This window comes from Osmerus mordax, chromosome 11, assembly GCF_038355195.1.
Source record: "Osmerus mordax isolate fOsmMor3 chromosome 11, fOsmMor3.pri, whole genome shotgun sequence".
Lineage (NCBI taxonomy): Eukaryota > Metazoa > Chordata > Actinopteri > Osmeriformes > Osmeridae > Osmerus > Osmerus mordax.
Window position 1 is genome coordinate 10727406 of NC_090060.1, and position 19717 is coordinate 10747122.

At 43.4% G+C, this 19717-nt stretch overlaps 1 protein-coding gene across 2 annotated transcripts in view; it reads right to left on the reverse strand.

Moving 5' to 3' along the window:
- The window catches only part of LOC136951463 (neurofibromin-like), a 50289-nt gene continuing 30572 nt past the window's right edge, over positions 1-19717 (reverse strand). The window contains exons 36-58 of one of the 2 annotated variants that reach the window (XM_067245860.1): positions 16217-16649; positions 15485-15825; positions 15084-15286; positions 14451-14644; positions 13637-13777; positions 11948-12227; positions 11305-11519; positions 11128-11189; positions 10838-10979; positions 10481-10582; positions 10080-10220; positions 9598-9724; positions 8566-8697; positions 8130-8265; positions 7826-7986; positions 7613-7735; positions 7250-7368; positions 6865-6965; positions 6131-6273; positions 5588-5634; positions 3540-3756; positions 2293-2348; positions 1-1581 (exon numbers count right to left, since the gene is read on the reverse strand). In XM_067245860.1, the coding sequence (XP_067101961.1) occupies positions 1426-1581; positions 2293-2348; positions 3540-3756; positions 5588-5634; positions 6131-6273; positions 6865-6965; positions 7250-7368; positions 7613-7735; positions 7826-7986; positions 8130-8265; positions 8566-8697; positions 9598-9724; positions 10080-10220; positions 10481-10582; positions 10838-10979; positions 11128-11189; positions 11305-11519; positions 11948-12227; positions 13637-13777; positions 14451-14644; positions 15084-15286; positions 15485-15825; positions 16217-16649 (3772 nt within the window). In that variant the 3' untranslated portion in view covers positions 1-1425. The remainder of the gene's footprint in view (positions 1582-2292; positions 2349-3539; positions 3757-5587; positions 5635-6130; positions 6274-6864; positions 6966-7249; positions 7369-7612; positions 7736-7825; positions 7987-8129; positions 8266-8565; positions 8698-9597; positions 9725-10079; positions 10221-10480; positions 10583-10837; positions 10980-11127; positions 11190-11304; positions 11520-11947; positions 12228-13636; positions 13778-14450; positions 14645-15083; positions 15287-15484; positions 15826-16216; positions 16650-19717) is intronic. The other variant, XM_067245861.1, reaches the window with a different exon arrangement.

Below are 19717 nucleotides of genomic sequence, written 5' to 3' on the forward strand. Positions count from 1 at the left end.
TCATTACAGTGAATATTTAATCCTCATGTAGTCTTTTATATGGGCTGGATCAGATTTAGTTTGGTGGCCAAACTGTAAACAAATCAAACATACAAAGGTACACACAGGAAACATGATTCATAACAATAAAATAAAGGCCATATACTATTTACAAGTCTGCCTCGTCCCTCTAGTGTTTCTCAGATTATAGTTTGTATATGTCAAGTGTTAAAAAGAATAACTTCATAATTCATAAAGCCTATCTAGCTCTACAGGTTAAATACTAATAGGCAACAGGGTATTGATGATTGTATATTTGACGATAATTAGATACCGTTTAAAATGCAGCTCTTTTCCACATGTATGCTTAGTGTGAACATGTCTTCATAATTAGTACCTGTTCCGTTTCCACAGAATACGATTTTTTTCTTTATTTTACAAATTATACACATTGGAAAACCCTAATGAAGGCACACCATGGATAAAACGTCAACGTGTGAGACACAACATTGCCATATGGAATAGTGTGTGTATATATATATATATATTTATCACTTTTTCTATATTATATATATACATATTTTATGTACATATCTGGGAAGAATAAAATTGGCAAATTCATACAAATACACATACCAAGATGGTGAGTTAAACAATACTCCATGACTTGTGGTCATGTGACTGGTGGCTCCACTGAATCTTCATGGGTGGGAAAAGGTAACATAGGGTGGGGTTCAGGGAGCTCAGACTGTGGGTATACTGTGGTCTGTATCTTGGCCTTCCTGTCACTGGGACTGCCTCAGCAGTACACATTCAGCCCCACATCTCCCAACCACCGAGTGTAGTGTCCCTCAGGGTCTGGGTATTGTAGTTCTACGTGGAGCTCGGAGTACTAACAAAGATAAAAGGTCTCTGTTCCCATATGTGCAAAAAATGAGGATCAACACATCCCAAACCTTTGTCATGCATTGCAGCTATTCCCTACAACATGTAATGTCATGTTCATAAACTGTGTGTATGTACACAGATCGTTTTTTATCTATATACACACAGTGTGTATATGTAGATAAAAATCGATAAATTAAAGAATGGCTTATTAATCATCCTCTGCCACACCTTGATGATTTTCAGTACTCTTTGCAGTTAGAAATATCACATAAAAAAACATAAACGGGTTTCTACACAAGCATGTAGAAATGTGTTCCCCTGACATCTTTCCCTCTGTCTACACTCTTGCAGAGCTTCTGATAAAAAAAAAAAATCGGATCGATAAACATAAAATGTAGCCAGTTCAATCAATTAAACAATCGTCAGGCAGTCTTGACCATCCAAAAGGAGACAGGTGGGGCGGGGAAGAGGAAAGAGAAAGAGTACATTGAAAAAGTGCAGCATAACGTCTGGCACAGTTGGCCAGGGACCTTTGGAGGGCAATGTTCTATCCATCTTTCAGTATTCTGGCTCATACTCTTTTCTTAATGCTGGGCCGCTTGAAGCTTCCAGCGCTGCGCTGTTTCTGCACCTGGCTGGCTGAACCGTGGCGAGTCCGTCCACTGGTGGACAAGGCAGAGCTGGGGGAGACTTGGACATTCTCCTTGTCCACACCTAGAGAAGATGAGGAAGGGAAAAGAGAGAGAGCAAAGAATCAGACACAATGCTGACAAAGAACAATCAATTAATCATTGACAGTTTATATCATATTTATAATACAATAAAGACTAATGTTAACAGCTCACTTCCTGTTCCAATCGAACAGCAGAGTTCACAACAGTCTACTAGTGTGATGTCCTTTTCTAATCTAGTCGCTGATCATACCCCTACAAACTATGAACAAAGCTCTAAGATTCAATTCAAAAGGTTTTCAACTAGATAAGGTGCCATACCACAGTTGACCATGTCAGTGACATTTTAACTTCCTCCTTGCTATAAAAGTTGGCAAGCATTGGGACCCATAGAGACAGAATAGACACTGGATGTTTTAGCTGAGGCAGATCCTTGAGGCTCCACCCTTAATCAATGTTAGTGCAGCCTGTAGGTGGCGCCAAGCACAAACTTGGGTCTCCCTGACAGATCCTTGGTACACTGGGAAACTAAACATCCTTAACATCCTGTCTTCTCTGAACAATCTTTTATTTGTTGATTGACTGCCACTAATGCAACTAATGCTACTAATGCTACTGACAACTTCAGGGGTCTTTTTCACTGTTTATGGCTGTTCAGTTCTCCCTTTTCTGGTAGGATATTTTCTTAATGAGGGGAGTGAAGCAGCACGCTTGACCTTTCTTGACCACTAGGGGAGAAAGGGTAGGGATGTACCTGGGAGGACGAGGAGGTGTGGCGAAAAACGGCAGACTTAGAGAAAGGTAGAGAGGCTTCGCACAGTGAGAGAGAGAAAGCAAGTAATGTAGATTGAGAGAAAGAGGAGAGAATGGTAACATGAGTAATGAGAAACAAAAGTAAAATCTGAAAACTGCATTAAAACCAATAAATCACAACAAGGTGAATATTTGGCATGGGTAGAATGGAAAGATTTTGGAATTACAAGATGTGCAGAAATCATAGCATAAATAATAACACTAAGACAATGCTTATTTGCCCTTTGCTAAGACCAGGATATTGTATATTTATGATCGATATACTGTGTTAATGTCGTTATTAACAACTAAGGAAATGTAGTGCTTGTGACCAAGCTATTGTAAAACAGGAAAAAGCTTAGTAGACAAGATGGAATACACAATGACAACAGCACACAGAAAAATGGATATGTAAGTTACCACAACTTGCAACATATAGGCCACAGGGGGGTCATTAGCTTCCCAGGGACGCTCTAAAGTTGGGGTTTGTACCCGATGTTTTCGCTGGCGTCTCGTCGAGGGGCTTGGGATGGGACAGTGTTGGGGACCGTCTATAAACTACACAAGCCCCATTTGGATACGCATGGAAATGTTAGCAGACAAAGCAAGAGAAGAGAGTGACTGGGTTAAAGTTAAAAGTTGAGAGAAGCAAGATAGACATGCGCACACACCCCGTGTTTGATGGCACGCCCTGCATTCCCACCTGTCTCATTGCATTGTTCAGTGTTGACGTCACATTAATTTTCAGTAAATGAATAGTACTTCCTTGAATTAAAGAACTGCTTTTGAATGACATATCTGTCAAATTACTGCCCGAGTTGAACTGAATTTTAAATTAGGAGGACTTGGGAAATTATTTTCATGTTACATGAAGACTTTTATTGGTATTTGCTATCAGCTCCAAATGCAGTTGCCTGACAATACTCTTAGGACCCCCGAGCACAGACACATCTTTAAGTGGTAAGAGTTGTTAGACTAGAAAACAATTTTAGATGCAGAGTACAAGAGCAAGTTGACAGAAGATATAAAATAGACATTACAAACCACATGACCTAGCTTCTAAGCACAAACAGTAAAAAAAACAAAATGTGTGCAATGTGGAGACGCACGTTAGAAGTTAGCCACATCAGTGCAGTGTAACGCACGTGGTCATATATTCTAAACTTATACCAATGCGGATACTGTGTGTGAGTGTGTGCGTGCGCTGACCTGGCGAGTGCTGGGAGGTAGCCAGTGAGGTCATGGAGTTGGAGAGGTTGAGGTTGGCGGTGATGCTGAGCTGACTCTGGGTGACAGGTGGGTAGGGGGAGGTGGGGGTGCGGAGCTGCTCCTCCACCCTCTCGTCCTCCGTGCCTGGCAGGTAGCTCTCAATCAGGGCCTCCAGGAACTTCACTATCAGCTCGGCGTAATCCGGGATCTGGGTTTGCTAATGTGTTGACAGGAAAGGGAAAGAGATTAAAAGGGAGATAACGTTAAAAAGTAAGGAAGAGAGATTGATGGAGAGAGAGAGAGAGACAGTAAGAGGCAGAAAAAGAGCAATAGAAAGGCAGAAAGCGAGAGGCAGAAAACGAGTGAGACAAAAGCGAGAGATTTAAACAAAAAATGCCAATACGGTCCAGCACCCTGACCTACATCACAGGTGACAGTGAATGACAGCTTTTGGCCCGGCCTGAATGCGCTTCCTAAGTATCAACCAAAGAAGGCCGACGTGTTTCCTTACCTTTAAGACAATAGGATGTGAGCACTATAAAGAATGACAACCTAGAAGAAGTACAGGACTCCTAACAGGGCTCAACATAAAAAAAAACTTACTAGCCCCAAGACAATTTTTACTGGCCCCCCCTCCAAAAGTTGTAATTTATCATTGTTACAACAAAACAAAAGACTTCTAAGTTGTGTTATTCTGTTAACATGTTTAACCATTAATTAAACACATCCTGGATATAAAAAGAACAAAAATGAAATCACATTTCTAGTGATAAAAAATAAAAAGGTAATAGTCAGCAAAACAATTGACTTTTAACCTCAAACATGACGTGCTCTCTTCCCCGCTGACAGCCATCTCTGCACAACTCTGTCAGGCTGAAACTGAAACCTCTGGTCCCTCAATGCTAATATATAAAAGCTTCCATAGCATTTCATCAGTATGATACTAAATACCCAAGTCGACACCATTCTTCTGCAGCAGTTCAATAGCCTGGGGGAACGGCTGGCCCGTCTTAAATACGTGATATAAGTCGTGTAATAACACGATGGGCATCTACATTTAAATTCCTGACCAGCATGGTCAACGTCCTGGAAGATGGATTGTCAACCATCCGCTTAGCTGTCACGCAAACCAGGTGCTGTCTGCTAGCATGGCTGGTCAGGGATTGTTTTCGAAAATTGTCGGTACCTGTGTAAAAAGATCCACTTTTGTCTGCTTTAGACGGGAACATACGACAGACGACACAGTGCATCTTCGTTCCATAAATAGTAATGCTTCCGTTTGAGCTCGTAGCTCTACTTTGCTGCCATCGTCACTTTATTGTCTCGCGCCAGTTGTTAAAAATGTATTGAGATTATAGAATTACAATTTGACAACCACTCGTCACTCACTACTCAACTCTTGATTTGCCAACTGTGTGCCCCACAAGCTGAAGTTATTTATGCATTTAGCAAAACATATGAAGGATGTTAACTTTTACAATGCAAATTTTTTTTTCAATCAATAATTTGTAGTGGCCCGATCGGGCCAGTGAGTTGCTAGTTTAACTGTCCCGACGTTACTTTTTACTGGCCCCGGGCCATCGTTATTGTCGAGCCCTGCCTAAGTACCCAATTAGAGCTCATTTTCCTGACTACCATGAGGGCCACAAAATGCAGTCAAGTAACCAAGCCCTGTAGTAGTCAGTAGTGTGATGGTTCACTGGGATAACAGTTAACAGGGAGGGATCATAACAGATCCCGGCTAGGCCCAAAGTAGAGCTATCCTAGAGTGTCCATTTCCTACCTCACGCAACGCTTTTCTCCCTGCTGCTCAAGGCTCAACACAACAGTCATAAAGACAAACTGAGCTGGCCAGAAGGAGGTTTGGAGGAAGGGAGAGAGGGGAGCACGGTGAAAAGGCTCAATAAATCTCCAGGCAATCGGCAGGCCTCCTGATGCTGGAGGGGGCTGTAATTGCTTAGCGGGCGGAATTTCTCTATGGGCCGCTGTCGGTTCCTGGCTACCTTGGGAAAATGAAAGGGACATATGAAGGGAGCTATGAATCATACCTTTGAGAAGGGCCCGGCAAACCTCCAAAGTCCGTTGAAGCCAAAGCCTGTAGATTTGGGGGGGGGGGCAGAGAGAGGTACAAAGGAAATAGGGAGGGAGAAAGAGAGAGGTATAGAGAGGGAAGGAGAGGAAGGAGTTATAATTATTTGTGAATAATTTTACACCCATCTAACTAAGTAGAACATTTAACATATTATTACAATTTCTTTTACAGAAAATATTTAGGTTCAATATGAACATAAATCTCCGATTTATATCCCTTGTTTTCAACCTAAATAAATTGCAATTGACAACAGCAATGATGAGATGTTGGTGTAAGAGAGACAGGTGAGAGAGACTGCACAGAGAGAGAGAGAGAGAGAGAGAGAGAGAGAGAGAGAGAGAGAGCAAGCGAGAGCACAGTGAGAGAGAGAGAGAGAGCGAGAGAGAGAAGGGGGGGCGAGGGGGGGTTGAGGAAAAGACTAAATAGCGCAAGAGAGAGACTGTGAAAGAAAACAAAAGAATGTAAGAGATAGAGGAAAAGAAAGGAAAAGAGACTGTACTTTGTAAGTAGGAGGGCTGGTACTGTGGGGGTGACTCTTCATGGTAGACAACACTCTGGATGATGCCATGAATGGGGTTCAGCAGGTTGGCATCCTGGCACATGGACAGGAGTGTATTGATCTTGGAGTCCAGCAAATTGTGGCTGGAGAAAGAGGGCATTCATTCTGAATTCATAACTGCCAAGTAAAGCTTTAGGAAAATATGTATGCGCTCACATTCTTGCGCACACACACTCATGCATGCATAAATGTATATATATACAGCCTATACATACATGGTCAGTTTAAAAACACAGTCTCTTGAGAAAATATTTCTAGATAATCTAATGATGACAGATGACAGTATAATTTTAACCAGATACGCAAAGACAAGGTTACATGCTAAAATAATCATTAGTAACAACGCAGCTCACTTTTAACCCTTAGATTTCTATAATAGTATAATTATTATAGAATAAAAGTAGAATTTTTAGTTTGCAAAATCAAATACATTTCCCACCACATCTTGGACATTGTTCCTCATAATGTACCGCTTTAAGATGTCCCAACAAAAATCTACATTAGTTCCCAGCTCACTCAAGGTCCTTCCTTCTGTGCAGTAGTGAGTTATCATACTTCATACTGGCTTTGTAATATTAGCAGCAATATGCAATGAAATTAACACTTTGTTTGAATCTAGAAGCAAGGTGAAGTTCAGTCTTGCCTTAGGTAAAGTACTTGCATGGTTTACTTACACAACAGGAAAGACTTTAGGGAAGACAACACTTGCTTCAGCCAAATACTCATACAAGATTCTCTGGTCAAAGTCATCTGTTGTATATTTGACCTGGGTGGCCTAAAAATAGATGAACAACAACATAAATGGTTCAAGTAAAACAGCGTTAACTGATTTAGACATTAACAATCATTAGGGAATTTAACTACAGCACTGCGGTGAAATAGTCTAGCCAGAAGACTAGGGTTTGGGACAAATATCAACAGAAATGCTACGTCTCTGTGCAAGCTCTTAAGCTCTGACGTTGCATGTGTCCAACTGTATACATACAGTGTGGGAGTATATGCGTGCTTTTCTGCATATACCTAATGTATGTAGCTGTGTGTCATTAGAGGTCCACTCACCAGCACAGTCAGCAGGAGAGCCTGTACTTTTGGATCAGTCAGCACCTCCTCGTCCAGGAGAACGTTGGACTCTGATACGGACACCACACGGACATGGGAGTTGCCTATTCTTTGGCTCTCTGAATGGGACGGTAGAATGACAATGCAGGGTCATTCAACAGTCAATTTACTCTTGAATATAGAACGTAACTGCATAGGTACTGCCTCCCAAGTTCCTAAACTAAAAGCAACATCCACGTCCTTTAATACTTCAACTTCCTAATTGAACCCAGTCAAAGTTGAACTAACCAAAATCTATAACATTAGAGCTCTATAAACCCACGCTTAACCAATAACACTAGGCTCAAGCCTGGAAGAACACACCGATCTCATAATTGTTCTCTCCAACACGCCTGATCTTGAGAGGGGTGGTCATGCCGGACTCTGTCTCTTGTCTCTTTGGTGCTTTAGAGTCCGAGATGAGGTGGTCGAAGCTGTTCCTGGTGCCTAAGAACACACGGAACAACAAAGCTTAGAAGAAGAAAAAACTTCAGTGAATTCTAAAGGACAATGGTGTCCAGTTAAGGGAGGCCATACCCAGCAGTTTCTTGGTGTTGGCGTGGGAGGGCTGACCCATGTCCAGGCTCATGGACTTGCGGGTGCGAGGGCTGACCTGGCCCACCGTGGGGTAGTGGTGTGGGGTCAGGTAGCGCTCCGACACTTTGGGAGAAGCCCACGGCTGGTTCTCTCGTAGCGTCCTGCATTGTGGTGGTTGGACAAACCCTTTTATCAACTCATCCCAGTTCACTTTCCCCGACCAGAGAATGATTATGATAAACGTGCTCCAACTCAAGATGACATTCATAAAAAAAAGAAATAGAATTTATCTTATTCATTTTACCTGCAGCTTGGGTCACTGTGGTAGAGAGAATAGGTATCCATGGTCACATTTTCAATGGCAATGTCAGACAGCAGGAAGGACTTCCTGTGTTTCAGGTTGCAGCGACTGCGTACTTCCTCTGACACGGTAAGCAAGGCTAAAGACCAGGAGAGAAAACTGTTGTTAGAGCATATTGCTGACTAAGACAAAGGGAGATTGATTTGTTACAACCAATTCCACTGGCGCCCCGATGACTGTATTGCAGTCTTTTAGGCAGGTGTGCAGTGGGTTCTAAGATATAGCAAACATCTTAATGACATACCAACGATCACATTAGTTAATCCTGAGTGACAAAATGCCAAAAAGCCCTCATTGACACATCCATATGAATACACAGCTTTTGATAGGCACAACATGGAAGTGTTGACACAGAGGCACTCGCATCTCTGTGGCTCACCTGCCAGGTAGGCCACACTCTGGGTGTTGACCTCAAACTTGTCACAGTTGAGGTGCTTCCCCACCAGAGCCAACAATGTGTGAAGGATACGCACGGTTCGTGCCACTGTGGTGGGGGATGGGTGTCTGTAACCTGTGGGAGAAAGCCCCCCCCACACACAAACACAATCATGTTAAACTGATATCATATGAAATGACAACATTTGTATTATGTTTGAAACCATTGCAAAAAATACCTTTTGGACCCTACTGCGCAAATATATATATACACCACTCAAGACAACAAAGAGAGACAACACAGGCCTGTAATTATTATATTAGCAGCTATATTTCAGTCTATAGCATGCCAATTCCACTTCTTGGAAGTCTGGATGGATATCTACTGGGGCCACCCATTCTAAAATCGCATGCACTCACTTGACCTTGATTGGATGACAGTATGTAAACCTATGGTTAGACTATATCAATGTGTTATCCGTGGATCTTTAACTATGGACTATATCTTTAACCAAGTCCCCCTTGTTAAGTGAGCTTGTGGCAGAGTACAGTGATACAAGTCCAGAATAGAAAAAATATCCAACAACAAGAACAGAGCTGCCAAGCTCGGTGTAACCGGTGCACAAGGACACATTGTCAATAGGCCCTGTTTGGGGCCTGTTTGGGGCTGTGACTGATTTGAGACTGCGAAAAGAAAGCCTTTCTCTACTGGACAAGTCTGGCAGACCATTTATTTTCTAATAAGACATTCTTTACAATAGGTAAGATCCATGTAAGACTGTGAGGGGAGAAATCTTGGTAGGCACCAGGTTTTCAATGCTTTTATTAACCTCTGATATCATTACATTTGATAAATGACTGTATTTAGCACCCTTAAAATACACATTCCTTAATGAATTACTTATATTGATGTATTATTCACTGACACTTACATCCTCATGAATGGATAAAGCATGGATAATCAGTACAAAAAGGCCCTTTGCCTTAGTCCTTCATTTACAGCTTCTGTGGAAAATTGAGTGTGCTGCCAACTTACCCTTAAGAAGGTGCCCCACCAGGGCAAAGTTGAAGTTGGAGCTGAAGTTGAGACCCACAAAGTGGTCCATCTGCTTGCAGTGCCATTCCAAGGGCCGCCTGATCTCCATGAAAACCTCTTCAGGACTCTGACCAGACAGAGGAAGGGATGGACGGGGCAATGGAAAGTAGTAAAGGGGGTTGAGGCAGAACGAAAGAGGAACAGGAAACAGTCAAATGTGAGCAAGCAGGTTCTTCCAGCACGGTGCGTAAAATAAAATGTCTGGTAACCTGTAAAATCATGTCTGTATTGTGGTGAAATTTTCAGACTGAACAGGAAGGGCGAACCAATAGGGCGAGTTTCATTCACGTCTTACATCGTCTTACCCACAGGCTACATATTGTGTGTTTGAGTGTGTTATTGAGGACAAAATCTTCAAGTGGCCAAGTTAGTGCTTGTAGGCACCAGATTCTCTCTCTAAATTGAGTGTGTGTCTGTTCTACCTTATCATTGAAGGCACGCGAGCTGTCCAGCGTGTGGAGGTTTTGCTCGAGCAGGGCCGTCCCAGCTGAGTACAGGTTGACCTCGTCTAGCTGGAGCACAGCCACTGCCACCCAGAACAGAGCCTTGTGCATGGGAGACTCCTGGAACGACATGATCAAGTCACCACCTCTGCACCAATACACAAGTACACACAAACGTGCGCACACACAGACCGACATCCAGGTCATCCCAAACACACACACACACACACACACAGCCTATTCCAAGAACAGAGGTCCAGATTGGTGGGACTCAACCACATCCAAGCATGGTTTTATGACTTTAATATTTTACTTCAGAAAAGAGAGATACAGTTCTGTAAGGAGTCCAAATAGAACCGTTTGCCATTGGAGTACTGTACCTTGTTCAGAAGAGGCTGCAGCTTAGTCAGAGAGATGACAGTAGCTTCGATTAAAACCTGGCTGTTGTAATTATCAGGTCCCTTTAAGCAGCTCTCCAGACCCTGTAAAGGATGAGAGGAGACAGAGGATTTAGCGGTGCATGAAGAAAGGGAAGGACAAGTCCAACAATACAATGATAACTGCAGAAACAGATGTGCATTCATGATGGTGTCAGATTATTCTCTGCTGAACAGGACCATCATCTGATACACACTGGGACCTAGCAAAACACATGGTGTATCAGATTAGATACGTTAAAGATGATGAAGTGCTGGTGTGTGCGTGCTGACATCCGTCATTGGACTTCAGAAACATACCCGGTCTATGCTGAGGAGTGGACTGGCCTTGCTGAGGATACGGATGATCTGTTTGATCTGACTGTGGGTCACCCTCTTACTGATGCAGCCAAACACGACTAGCGCCCGGGGCTGCAGAGAGGGGTTGTACTGGAATGCAAACCTGGTGTGGGACGCAAGCGCGCAACCAAAAGGGGACACACACACAGACACACGGCGACAAAGACACACAGCATAAATGGTAGTGGTACATCACATTTGAGTAGACAAGTATCATTAGCTTGAGCGGGTAAGGTTCCAAGTGCACATACCTCTGAGCCAGCTCAGTCCACTGGTCCAGCCACTTGCAACCTGGAATGTCCCTCATGCACGCCTAGACAAGAAAACATACAGTTAGACTTTGAGTTCGACTGATCAAGCATAGCGTGTGTTATGTGTATGGTCTCTCTGTCTGTGTCAATGCATCCGTCTGTTGGGACTGTTTCCACCTCCATGATCTCCAGCAGGGCCTCGGTGACCGTCTCCAACGAAGACAGGACGAAGGTCTCTCTCTCGTAGGAGCCCGGGGAGAAGGAGCGGTCGCGGTAGCTGGAACGGAAGGCGATGACGGCGGCAGACTTGACCTTGCTGATGCCGAACAGCAGGTAGAACTTGGGCAGGGAGAACTCTGTCAGGCTCAGCCGGAGCACCTGTTTGGTTTCCTCTGAAAAGGACAGATGGAAAAAGGCTCCGTCAAACAATAGAACGCTACACAAAGAAGAATGTATGGCGCTTAAACGAACTCATAAAGCCTCTTGTAAAACCATTTCATGGTTCACTGCTGGAACAACATTCCCAAATTGTGTTGAATATTATTATACATTTTCAATTCAGTAAAGCATGGGTGCAGCACCAGGAGACATGGCTCTGGAAAATGCTATTTGACCATACATATATCCTCAAATAACCAGCATTCAAATTTTTACCATCTAACCAATTTTTTTTTTCATAGCTAGCCAAGATAGACTTTAAAGCTAGAAAAGAAGCAAGACACATTTTCGTATTAAAGCTCCCTAGATGTGTATGTGCATAGCCTAAAGCTAATGCTATCCCAGGTGGGGGTAGTTTGTTAGCCAAGCAATGGGGCCTCACCGCTGAAGTTAAGCTGGGAGCAGGTGCAAAGTGAGTGAATGATGTTGATGACCAGGCCATGCGTGGAAGCTCGGAGGGACAGGGGGCCCGTGGCCACCAGCAGCGTCACCACGTGAAAGAGATAGGGCAAGTGAGCCGCTACGTCCAGGGAGTTGTTGAAGGACAGCATCAGCATGTAGCGTGCCAAGATAGCGATGTCATCCCACATAAGGTGTTGCTCCAGGGTTGGGGTAGGTGACAGGCACGTCTTGTCAATGATCTTGCACATTCGACCAATCACCTAGCCCGAAAGCACAGACAAGACCAATGAAAATCTGCAGTTAAAAACCCCTCCCATCACACGTCTGTACGCCTGTCTCGTATTTAAGACCAGGTTGGATGCACATCGGTCTAGAATAATGCTTTTCGTGTACAGTAAGGATGTATGTTGACCTAATAGCAAGCTAAGAAGAGAAACATTCTTTGTCAAAAGGAGGCCATTGGCTCAAACCTTGGGTGTCAAAGAGGCCAACATGAAAATACAATATCTACATTGTTCTCAAAAGGCTGGCCTGTCATGACATCAGTAGTGGCTGGCTCATGCCATCCACACAATGCCCACCCTATTGATTTAAGTGTACACTATCAACAAGAAATAAGATTAGGGTAAATGCTCACAACAATGAGTCTAATCTGAAATGGGTCCATTGGCCCTTAAAAAAAGATTTGCAGTTGGGATGCTTGCCGATTTTGTTCGCTGCTCCTCAGCAAAACATCTTCACAATGACTACCATTCACTGCCATGCCTTACAGTGTATCCCATAATAGGAGCAAGGGCCTGGCTTACTATTGTGTGTCTGGTCTCTGTGTGCTGTGTTTGTTTATTTCAGTAGGAGGGAGAATTGGGAGAGTGCACACCCAGACAGATGATGGGCATTGAGTGGATGACTTTCAGTTGGGATACTATAAGGAAAGAGACAGGATTCTGAAGCCGAAATTGGTAAGAAAGGTTACATTCAATTTGATATGAATATCTGTGTTAGTGTTTCTTTCAGTTCAGGGGTTTTTAGAAACTAATTGGACTGATCAATCACTTTCTGTCATTTAAACACCAGGATTTTACTAGACTTAAATCTAAGAGACTGATGTGTTAGACATGTTAACTGCAATGTTCTCTGTATAAGAAGAGTAATGAGTTTTTGGAAAGAAAGGCAGAGGCAATCCAGAGTTCATTGAGGACAAGGACTGACATTTACATTTAGTCATTTTGCAGAAGCTCTTATCCAGAGCGACTTACAGTAAGTACAGGGACATTCCCCCCGAGGCAAGTATGGTGAAGTGCCTTGCCCAAGGACACAACGTCATTTTGCACAGCCAGGAATCGAACCGGTAACCTTCAGATTACTAGCCCGACTCCCTTACCGCTCAGCCACCTGACTCCCTGACATGTCAGTCATAGGTTGAACACAAATCTGTACTAGCAGCAGACTGACAGGGGCAGTAGGTGAATTAGCATTAGACACTGACAAATAAAAGATAATCCGTGTATCACAAAAAGACAGGTATGGGAAACTAATAAATAACACCTGCAGGAAATATCAGTGTATGGACGCATGTTGCCTTACTCTGCATCAATCTATACATTTGTGAGTGGTCTTCAGAAGCTGACAAAGTCCTAGCATGTCCTGACTGAGATGATAGAGATCTCACCTTGCTGGATACCAGCTTGACATTCCCAGAGGCTAGAGCTACAGCCGTGTCTGCCATGACCTCAGCCTTGATGGAGCCCAGGCCGCCCGTAGCGCTGGTCTTGATGAAGCTGTCCAACACCACATCCAACAGGTCTGTAATCTGAGGGCACAGTGGCTAGAAGTCAACATCTCACACCCACTTGGTTCTACGAAGTTGTTTAAGTGAGTAGTCTGCTTAGGGTTAGGGTTCAACCTTCCTTCTGCCAAAAACGTAATTGTGCGTTATTCAGCTGAGTCAATAATGTGGAATTATTCTCCATTGGGTTATTACCTGGATATCTGCACTGTAGTCATCTAAAACACAACACATTAATTCAGGGGAAAACTGTCAAGGGAACATCCCATTTTTACAATACCTTAAATAAAACCTTAATGGAAGCTGGTGAATACCAACAAATGAACGCTACAACTGGTAAAGAACCCACTATGTGCCTTTCAATCCATTTGTTTTCTTTTCCATACTGTGCCAACACAATGACCATATCTATCCATTCTCAGTATCTTGCTTCACCATGATTGCCTTTCTTTTCACTGGGCTCCAAAGCTTCTATAGTGCATTGAGTAAATTCTGTCAGCCGAAAGATATACAACTAGGGGATGCGATACAAAGTTTCAGGATGAGGACATCGGTGGAAGTCTCTCATATCCATGGTTATAAACTTTCCTAAACTAATAGTACAGCATGGCCGACAGGCAGGAAATTTAGCTGGTCTTAAATATTTGCCTTAGGACAACTTCCCTCTATGGTGTGTGTGAGGTACAGGAAGCCTGACCTGGCCTAGGCTCCCCCAGATCTTAGCCTGGATAGAAGGGTACATCTGCTTCTCATTGATGGTCATTGTGATCAGCTTGTCCAAGATTGCGGTGACGCGCTGGCGCTTGGCGTCATCATTGTGCTTGCAGAAGCGCACCAGGTTGAGCAGCCAGGGTGTCATGTACTCCAGACACAGGTGTTTCAATTCGATACCTGCGCACAAACACAAGCTCAATTTGCTGAAAAGGGTCAGAATGTGGAAAGTTAATAGGATTCCTTTGATGTATCATATCACGTTTACGCCAAATGACAGAATACAACAGATACAAATGCAATGTATTGAGTCCTTATTTCATGAACTGTTATTGAAATTAATGACATTTCATTTATTTCATTAACTGTCTACCAAGCCTTACGACTGAGACTTGGCTTCTTACACACTGATGGACAAGACAATCAAACAGTGTGCATAAGATTCTCCAAAATGGGAAAAGTGGGTGTGTGTGAGTCAATGTGAGAGTGTTGACATGTATGGCTTTGTAATGCAAAGACTACAAAATACAGGAAGTGTGTGGTGTGTTCGAGTGGGAGATGAAAAGAGCAAGTTAGTGAGCAAGTGAACACATGGCAATTTCACAGGGCGTGTACGCACTGGATTTGCTGAAACCAGAGATGCACTCTTCCAGGAACTCAAGAGTGAGATGTGGCTCGTTGGCAGCTAGAGTCTTGCTGATAGAGACTATGAACAGTGTGTTGTTGGCTGGGATACACAGGCCTGAAGTCTCCAGCAGTTGGCCCTCAATCTTCAGGTTGAAGGTGCAGGTTAAGGCACAGAGGAGGTTGTACGCCGCAGACCTACATGGATCATCCAGTTCAAACAAAACCATATTAGCCTGACACAGAGGGGAGAGTTAGATTAAGAGTGTATTTCACAGATTAACGCTCTAGAAAATTGAACTATGGGAGCTTAATGGAAATGGTCACAATCAATCTTCTGACAGTCTGAGGCCCAGCCTCCCCTTCCCTCAGACTAATACCATGTGGCTGACTGACCTGAGACTGGGGTCAGAACTACCCAGGTTGAGCAGGGCAATGTTGAGCAGTGTGCCCGGCACATCTTTGGGCCTTATTTTGGTGTGCTGAGGAATGGAGTCAGGCTGGGAGAGCTCCCAGCGGGTGCGGATGTGGATGATGGACTGAACGATGGCGTCACACTCCTGGTGCATGAAGGTGAGCGGCGTGCCCTGATTGGCCATGGTGAGGGTGAACTGGCTCTCATCCACCAGGCAGATCTCCTCAATCTCAGAGGCGTAGTAGACGTCGTTGAGGAAGACAGGTTGGCCGAGGACACGCGTCCGCTCGGCCGAGGTCACCTGGACAGCAGTGGATCCCACCTGAGAAGGGTGAAAAAAGGAGGTGGACTTTCTTTTGGTTGATTGAAAGACAAGGCCATAAGAAAAGTCTGGCCAATAATCCCACAAAGTTGCCTTACTAGTTGCCTGGTAATGAACTCCGTATCTCCGTATCCGTATGAAGTCGCTCTGGATAAGAGCGTCTGCTAAATGACTAAATGTAATGTATCTTTGGTTATAATACATTTATCCTCATTTTATTTGGTTAAAGCTAATCCAGGCCTTAATAGATGCAATGACATTGACTCCACCCGAGACTGAATTAGTCTCTCGGTTAGGTATCATGAGGAGAGAAAGTGATTAAGGACACGTGTCTGGCTCCCATTTTATTGCCTCCCACCCCCTACCCCAGAGCCCACACTAAGACACCCACCTTGATGGAGACCTTGGTGTCCTTGTGGGCCAACTTGAGAGCATTGTGGAAGACTTTTAGGTCTTCTTCCAAGGCTAGCGTAGCTGCGGGCAGTTTCTGCTGATCGGACTCCACGTGTTCCGCCAGCCTCGCCGGTGAGTCGATGAACTGCAGCCGCTTGCTGCCCTTCACGTTGGTCAGCAGCCTCTCGTGATACTTGGTGTACTCCCGCACCCAGGTGTTGCAGTTATAGACGTAGACAGCTGCCACATTCTCATAGGCGAAGCCGGGGAAGACCACAAACCAATTGGAGAGGAAGTCCGTTTTAAAGCGGTTGCTGGGACCTACGTGCGTGAGATCCACCACGATTTCATAGGGCTTGGCGTAGTAGGGCTTGAGGGTCAGAAGGACATGATAGATCAGCAGGTCACCATTGATTTGTCCGGTCTTGAACCTAAAGGAGATCAGGCGTAGGCGGACATTAGATAGGACTTAAACCAGGATGAAATGAATGTAACAATTCAAACTCACTTCTTTCTTTTCTTTCTTTTAGTATGTGACAAACATCTGTGCTACAAATAAGCAAATAAGGTTCAAGCAGCCACCAAAATAACCTGACTCAAGAGACCAGAAGGACAGCACAGGAAGTGTATGTGTCTGCCAAGCAGCTCAAGAGTGACTTCAGTCAGAAGTGTCACTCACTGATCCTCACATTAAACAGGTCTGATTAAGACTTCACAAACAGACTTCTATCCTTCACACACACACCCAGCAATCCACCACTTCATATAAAGGTAAGTAATGCTCAATTAAACCCACAATTACATACATGAAATCAAGTTTAAAATGCTATGTCTCATTTTACTCGATGTGGATGACACATCTAGTTAGATTCAATTCACGACTCAAGAACTAACATTTTGATATACTGTAAATTGGGCTGAGCCACCTTACTATTTTAGACATTCATAATTAACGTGTTTGTCCTTGATGTACACAACATTCTTTACATATACCACTTGGATTGGACTTTCAAAAAGGTTGGAGGTAAAGTACCCTCGGATATGGGCTAGGGCCAACAAAATTAGATTAAGTTTGAGGAGAGGGAATTTAAATTTTACAACCAACCTTTTGAAGATCACTAATTAGATGTAAATTCAATTTACCTTAGAAGATGTATCTGGGCTAATTAACATGTAAATTTGAAAAGCACACAGTTTCTACTAAACTCCCCTTTGAGACAAAAAGAGATTAACAGATTTAAGATCATCCACGGACGCATATAAGCATTTGATTATTGACAACGCTCACAATTGAACAAAATGCAAATATTGTTTGTGTACTAATGTTCTTTCCTGATCCTTCAGGTACCATGGAAGGTTCCAAATTAGCTCTCTACGTCTTCCTTTTGGTACTAAGCTTCCGCAGAGCCCACTTGTCAGCAGAAGTTACTGCACCAATTAACAAAACGGAAGCACCAGAAAGTGATTCTACATCAGCCCAGCACGAAACCCTGCCATCAACTGACACCCCCACTAATGTCACCGGCCCAGGCTGCTTGATCGACCCCCATATTGGTGTGATTGCTGTGGCCTCCACTGGAGCCCTGATCCTCTGCTTGCTGGTCTCTACTCTGGTGCTAGCCTGCCAGGTGTGCCGTCTGCAGAGACGAGTGGAAGCTCCGCGGCCATCACGCAGCAATGTTGACCTGGCGAGCGGTGAGGGCCACTGGGGCAGGGATTTCGAAGACGAGGGGGGGTTAGTGGGGCCCTGCGACACCAGCGTCATGTTGCAGGAGGTGAAAGAGGACAGAAAGACGGTGGAGGAAGAAGGGATGGAGGAAGACAAAAACGAGAGAGAAAATAAAGAGGACGAGGGAGAGGCGAGGCCAGCCACTAAGATAAAAAATGTGGATTCTGGACATGGGGAAACGGCTATGCAGATGCAGAGCTACAGCTCCAGGGATTCTTGTTTGGAGGTCCCTGAAAATCTGGAGGACATGCCCCTAGTGGTGTGAGAGGGCATCAGTACTCCTTTAGCTGAGATAAAGACCTGTAAAAATGTTTGTAATCTGCAGCAAACAGTTTAGCCCAGCTTGCTACATGGCAAAGTATCCAGTATTTTTTGCATGATATGAGACTTTCAAGGGTCTTTAATCCTAGTATGGGCTTCTTCTGTTTTTTTTTGTTTTTATGTCATTAACATGTAGTCTGCTTCGAAACTTTTTAGTAGTTAGATTGTCTCTCTTTTTAAATCATAAAGGTCAGTAGACAGGGCGATAGACTGGACAGGGTGGTGGGGAACTAGATTTGAATCAAGTGAATGGAGCATCTCTGCCAACTGCACAAGTTAATTACCCTTGCTGCTAAGGTTCAGGATCTTAAAAGGAGGTGAGTGACTTGTCATATGGGTACGCCCAGGCAATTTAAACATCATAGCTTTAAATACTATGGATATTTGATTAACAGATGGGGGCAAGTGGGGGGAGTTTGTTCATGGTGGTAGGCATACGTCTATGCATTTTTAAGCATGGTAAAAAGAACGTATTCAAAACAAATGTAAGGACCATGCCAAAATGATTATTCCTTAGAGTCAAGATGAATAAATTCCCCAAGCTTTTGAATTTCTATTGACATATATGGCTGGGCAAAGCCATGGCATTTAGCCTCCTTGTTGCATCAATTAGTCTCTGTTTCACGTTACACAAGCTGTTTAAGAACTCTTAACTCTCTTAACTGAGATTTTGTATTCTCTCTGCATAAAAGTTGTTATTTTTAACACCCAATTCAAAATAAATTGCTGTTATGTGTAGTATTAATGGTTTTCTTATTTCAAATTGATGGGAGTAAACTATTGGCCACGATTCCTTTTACAACATTAATTAACAGTGCAGTCTGAAACAGGTAGCTGTGGAAAAATATGCTTAAATTAATTGTTCATATAGTGTTAACACAATCAAGTATATCCTCTGTAATGGGCTCCTATGATAGCATTGAGTGTTTTAATATAGTGAATTAAAGATGTCAGTGTCGTAGCTGTATTACTAACATTATTACAGCCTCAGGCATTATTTAACATACTTAATTAACAAAGTATGGGCGCTTTAGTAAAATGATTTGTGGTGTGTGAAAAGTTTCACTATGTTGACAGATATAGCTTGTTGGTTACAGGTCCTTAAACTAAGATTGATTCAATTCACTGCTGGGACCACATGTACAGCATGCGTGTGTGTGTGTGCGTGCGTGCGTGCGTGTGTAAGGCTAACTTTTGTGTAGGACATTACCGGAAGACTGCAAAGATCAAACAAAAAACTGATAATCAAGTGTGAAGTTTAGGGTCTCTTTTTTCCGGTTTCACAACCGTTTTCACAACCGTTACTTCCTGTAAGTGGAGCAACAGTGGGTTCCTTATTCTGATAGACTCTACCTCTCCGTAATTAAACTGCTGCTTTCAGAACAGTGAACATAACTATGACGGTGGTAAAACCAGTTTAGGTAAGTTCAATTTATATTCATAATACCC